Source organism: Lactuca sativa, chromosome 1 (assembly GCF_002870075.4).
Source record: "Lactuca sativa cultivar Salinas chromosome 1, Lsat_Salinas_v11, whole genome shotgun sequence".
NCBI classification, from domain to species: domain Eukaryota; kingdom Viridiplantae; phylum Streptophyta; class Magnoliopsida; order Asterales; family Asteraceae; genus Lactuca; species Lactuca sativa.
Window position 1 is genome coordinate 55,087,917 of NC_056623.2, and position 4,924 is coordinate 55,092,840.

Consider the following 4,924-nt stretch of genomic DNA (forward strand, 5'->3'; position numbering starts at 1 on the left):
TTTATGTTTCTGTGATTGAAAGAATATGATATTTATGTTTCCATGGATTCAAAAGAAGTGAATTAATTTGGAAGAATTTATGTTATAATTTGATTATATTGTATGATGTTTATGTTTCCATGGATCGAAAAAAGTGAATTCGGAAGAATTTATGTTTAATTTGGTTATTATATAATCATTTTAATTTTTATTAATTATGTATTTATCATTTAGCACAACACATAACTATAAAAGGGTAAAATAGTCATTTTTATCATTCAGATTACAATTTAGAAGTTCCAACCAAATAGGATGTTAAAAATTCAGATCTTGGAAATTCAGACCCCCTTAAAAATTCAGACCTCTTGAAATTTCAAGACTTAAAAAATCAGATTCTGCCAAACAGCCCCTTAGACGTTCTCTATATGCACACTCTCGGTTTAACGACTACTACGACCTTTGTTTAAATCACTTAAAAAGCAAGCTATCTTCGATTCATTATTTACGACATACGGTTTGAACGCGAAACTTCAAAAAGTCGTAACTTCTTCACTCGAAGTTGGATTTGGGTGTTCTTTATATGTATGAAATCTTCGTCACGGATTCTATAAATTTGGCTAGAATTATTTATCCTAAATAATACTTTGTCAAAAAGTCAATTTTAACGCTTATAATAGTCAAATTGACTAGCCCTAATTTGCGGATGTTACAATAAGGCCCAACTTGTCAATACATTCACAAAACTGTTGAGCCCCTAAAGGTTTGGTGAAAATGCCCGCAACTTGGGTCTTCGAGTGAATTTGCACACGTTGAACTTCCTTGGACTCAACAAGTTCTCAAAGAAAATAACAATTCATTTCAACATGCTTGGTTCTCTCTTGAAAAACCGGATTATTAGCAAGTGTCTAGCAAAGTCATGTAAAGTTCCTCTGACATGCTTGATTATCACAGAAAAGTTTAGTTTGACCATGAAAAGTCATGCAAAGTTCCTTCAACAACCACCTCATCCATACTACTTCACAAACATTAGATGTTATGGCTATGTATTCAGCTTCGGCCGATGAACGTGAACCAACTGATTGCTTCTTTGATTTCCAGGAAATTGGAGAGCCGCCTAATATATGAAGGTATCCAGTTCTAGACATTCTAGTCATTGGGAATCCAAACCAATCAGAATCACAGTAAGTAATGAGATTACTCCCTCCATTTGTAGTAAGAAGTATTCCTTGAACTGGAGTAGCTTTGAGATATCGTAAGACTTGATTAGCTGCTTGAAGTTGTCTTGTACAAGGATCACTCATTAACTGGCTAAGAACATTGGCAACATAAGTAATATATGGTGAGGTGGATTGAAGATACAGTAATCTACCCACGAGATGTCTATAATGATTAACATCTATCATGACTTCTCCTTCATACTTATCTAATTTCACATTTTTCTCCATAGGAAAGGAAACTAGTTGACAACCAAGCATCCCTGCATATTCTAAACTATCCAAGGTGTATGTTCGTTGACCTAAGTCTTTGATGGTAAACTCAGCATCAAGAACCCTTTTCATTTCTTGTATTTTATCCATTTTATCTAGAATAATTATGACATCATCCACGTAAATAAGGGCAACGACAATTTTTTTTCTTTACAAAGGAACAAAGAATGATCAGCTCCTGAAGGTTTGAAGGCAAGGTGCTGCAACAAAGCGGTGAATTTTTTATGTCAATTTCTTGATGCCTGCTTGAGCCCATAAAGGGATTTCTACAATTTTCATACATGAGGATCATTTTTCAATCCAAAACCTTATGGAAACTTCATGTAAACGTATTCATTAAAATCTCCATGCAGGAAGGCGTTGTTTAAATCTAGCTCGTGAACACGATATCCTTTTTTATAGCAACATCAAGGAAAGTTTTGATGGTGACATGTTTGGCCACCGGGGAAAAGGTGTCTTGGTAGTCCACTCCTTCCATTTGAGTGAATCCCTTCACGACCAAGCGAGCCTTGTATCTTTCTATATCTCCACTGGGTTTGTATTTGGTCTTGTAAAGTCATTTGGAGTAAATAGAATGATTTCCTTTCGGTAGTTCTTGTAAGGTCCAAGTTTTATTCTTTTCAAGTGCTTGTATTTTTTTCCTCATAGCTTCAATCCTTTTGGCATCTTTCACGACTTGCACAAAGCTTTTAGGCTTATTACTTGAGGTAATGGCTGCAAGAAAGGCTTTATGTTTATCAGTGAAATTAACATAAGAGACAACATGAGCTAAAGCATGTACCATTCAAGGCTAATAATTGGAGGAGTCGGATGAATGTAGAGATGGGAGGAGTTTAACATTGTAATCACTAAGATGAGCTCGAACATATCGATTTTGTTGAAAGCTATCCGGTTCAGGATGAGTTGCCTCTTGATCTTTACTTGTGTCCTGATGTGTTGGAGTGGGATCAATAATGTGATGACATATTATGGCAAGGACTTCGTATTTACTTGGAGTGGGTTGTGTATCTGAGGATGAAATAGGTTGGGTATCCTTGATTCCGTTCAAGCTGTTAATGACAGGTTGTCCTATCCCATCTTAAATTTCCCTTTCCTTTAGAAAGACAAGCAATTCTTCTTCCTTTTCAACCCCATTTACATTAGAGAAGAAAAATACATCCTCAACAAATTTTACATCCCTCGATATGATGATCGTGTTGTGTTGTGCGTCATATATTTTGTACCCCTTTGTCCTTGGAGGATAATCCAAAAATATTCTTGGACTTTCTTTCATCTCAAATTTATATCATCTAGTTTTTGTGCTTCGATAATATGATAGACAACCAAAGACCTTCAAGTGATTATATTCAGGTTTTTTATAGTGCAAGAGCTCATAGGGTGTTTTATTGTCAATTACATCAGATGGAAACCGATTAATGATGTGTGTGGCGGTCAGAATGCATTCACCCCAAAGCTTGATTGGGAAATTAGCTTCAAATTTTAGAGCTCTTGCTGTTTCACAAATAATGTTTGAATTAGCAGAAAAATTCTTAATAAAATCAAAACGACAAAGTTTAGAAACAAAAGCGTGTCCAAATCTTTTGTGTCAAGTGCCAGAACTTGTCATTAAGGCTTTTCTTCTCGTCCCATCCTATATAACCCCTCTTCACATACACTCATTCCAATCAATTCCCTCGAACTCAAGTCCTATATGACAAGAATTTTGTAAAAAAAATGTGGCAACACATTGTAAGTCATTAGTAATCTTGCTCCTTGATAAAATGTTGCAATCAAAATCTGGTACATGTAAAACATACTTTATGGTAATACGGTTAGGTAAGGTGTGATGTCCATGACCCTTGATAGGAACGATGTCACCATTAGGTAGGCCAACGGGTGATTCAAAACGTTCAGTGGGTAATTTTTCAATTAAAGAGTTGTCATAAGTAATGTGCTCAGTGGCACCTGAATCAACAATCCATTTACCCTTCCCGCTGGTCTTACCTGCCATGTTTGTAAATGGGGCGTTTTGTTTTGCTTTTCAAAGAAGGTGGAAAACTGGTTGTATTGTTCTTCAATTAATCCGAGTGTTGGATTTGGCCCACCTTCAGTAAATGCAGCTTTGGTTTAGTTTGGTTTCCCTTTCCTGTCCACCACTCCAAATATTCAATACATTAAAAAAACCATCTCTATTATGGCCGTCTTTTCCACAAAAGTTGCAATGTTCAACCTGTCCTCCAGTGTCTTTCTTTCCTTTTTTTCGATTGGGCTTGAAGGAACCTTGATTGTGGTCACGTTTGATTGGTAAGAAGGCTTTGGAGGCTGTAGCATCAACCTCTGTTCGTCTTGACCCAAAGACAGCCCACTGATGTTCATCTTTAGCCACAAGTTGATAACATGCTCTTAATGTAGGAGTGGATCGCATGGCTGAGATTTAAGTTCTTATGGTGACAAATTCAAAATTCAAACCTAGCAAATATTCATACAAACTTTCTTTATCTTGAAGTTCAGAGAGTTTCTTACTTATACCACATTTATACTTCTTGTATTCACAAATCGACATAGGTAGAACCGACTATATTTCATCCCATATCCCATAAAGCTTGGTATAATAAGCTGACACAGATAATCCTTCTTGTCTAGCCATAGACATAGATTGTTTCAATTTATACGCCTTAGGAGCAGTTTCTTTTCCAAAGCGTTCCTTCAAGTCTTCCCAAATTTCTTGAGACGTGGAAGCATACTTGACGCTTGTTCTGATCTCCTCCACCATGGTAGTATCCAGCCATCCTTTTATCAAGGCATCACTTCTCATCCAAGGCATGTAATCCTTGGAATCGACAACCGGTTTTTCGATGGTTCCATCAATAAACCCAACCTTGTTCTTGGCAAACAAGAAATTCAACATCTCTTGTGACCGGCCAGTATAGTTTCCATCTGTGAGCATGTCATTAACATACATCTGTCTAGGGTAATCAGAGTGGTGGAGATAGAAGGGAGAATCATAATTGGGGTTGTTGTTTGTGGTGTCGACAACATCTTTCTCACCGTCGTCATACATGGTTTAGGGTAGGGTTGGATCGATTGTTTCCGCTATGATACATAATAACTTTGTTATTATGGTAAAGGTTTTCTTAACTGATAAAATTGATTAAGTGCCCTTTATATAACTAGGGAATAAAAAGATAAGGAAAATAACAAACATTCATAAAAAAAGGGATAAACATAAAAGGAATAGATATGGGTAAATATTATTCTGAATATAAGAGACAGATTAGCTAGGCTACTATACTGAGGAGACACGCTTACGAAAACATATACAAGTTATGTTGTTCTTTCGATGTAAACTGTTTCACAATCCATGGATTAGTTTAACGTTTAGGTCATCCATAATGCATGAACTTATTAGACTTTTAACATATTAACACATCATTATTTTATTTGATATGCACAATTCTACATTCATTTTTCTACACTGC

At 36.0% G+C, this 4,924-nt stretch overlaps 2 protein-coding genes across 2 annotated transcripts; both read right to left on the minus strand.

Annotated features, from left to right (window-relative positions):
- Positions 1-893: 893 nt before the first annotated feature.
- Positions 894-1,556, minus strand: LOC122195027 (secreted RxLR effector protein 161-like). The gene has a single exon (XM_042896494.1). It carries the CDS (start codon positions 1,554-1,556, stop codon positions 894-896), a length of 663 nt encoding a protein of 220 aa, XP_042752428.1.
- Positions 1,557-4,020: 2,464 nt separating this feature from the next.
- Positions 4,021-4,506, minus strand: LOC111911585 (uncharacterized). Its single transcript, XM_023907339.1, has one exon. It carries the CDS (start codon positions 4,504-4,506, stop codon positions 4,021-4,023), a length of 486 nt encoding a protein of 161 aa, XP_023763107.1.
- Between the last annotated feature and the right edge of the window lie 418 nt (positions 4,507-4,924).

Coding starts and splice junctions, on each gene's coding strand:
- LOC111911585 (XM_023907339.1), bottom strand. CDS start 4,506: ATGTATGACGACGGTGAGAAAGATGTTGTCGACACCACAAACAACAAC.
- LOC122195027 (XM_042896494.1), bottom strand. CDS start 1,556: ATGGATAAAATACAAGAAATGAAAAGGGTTCTTGATGCTGAGTTTACC.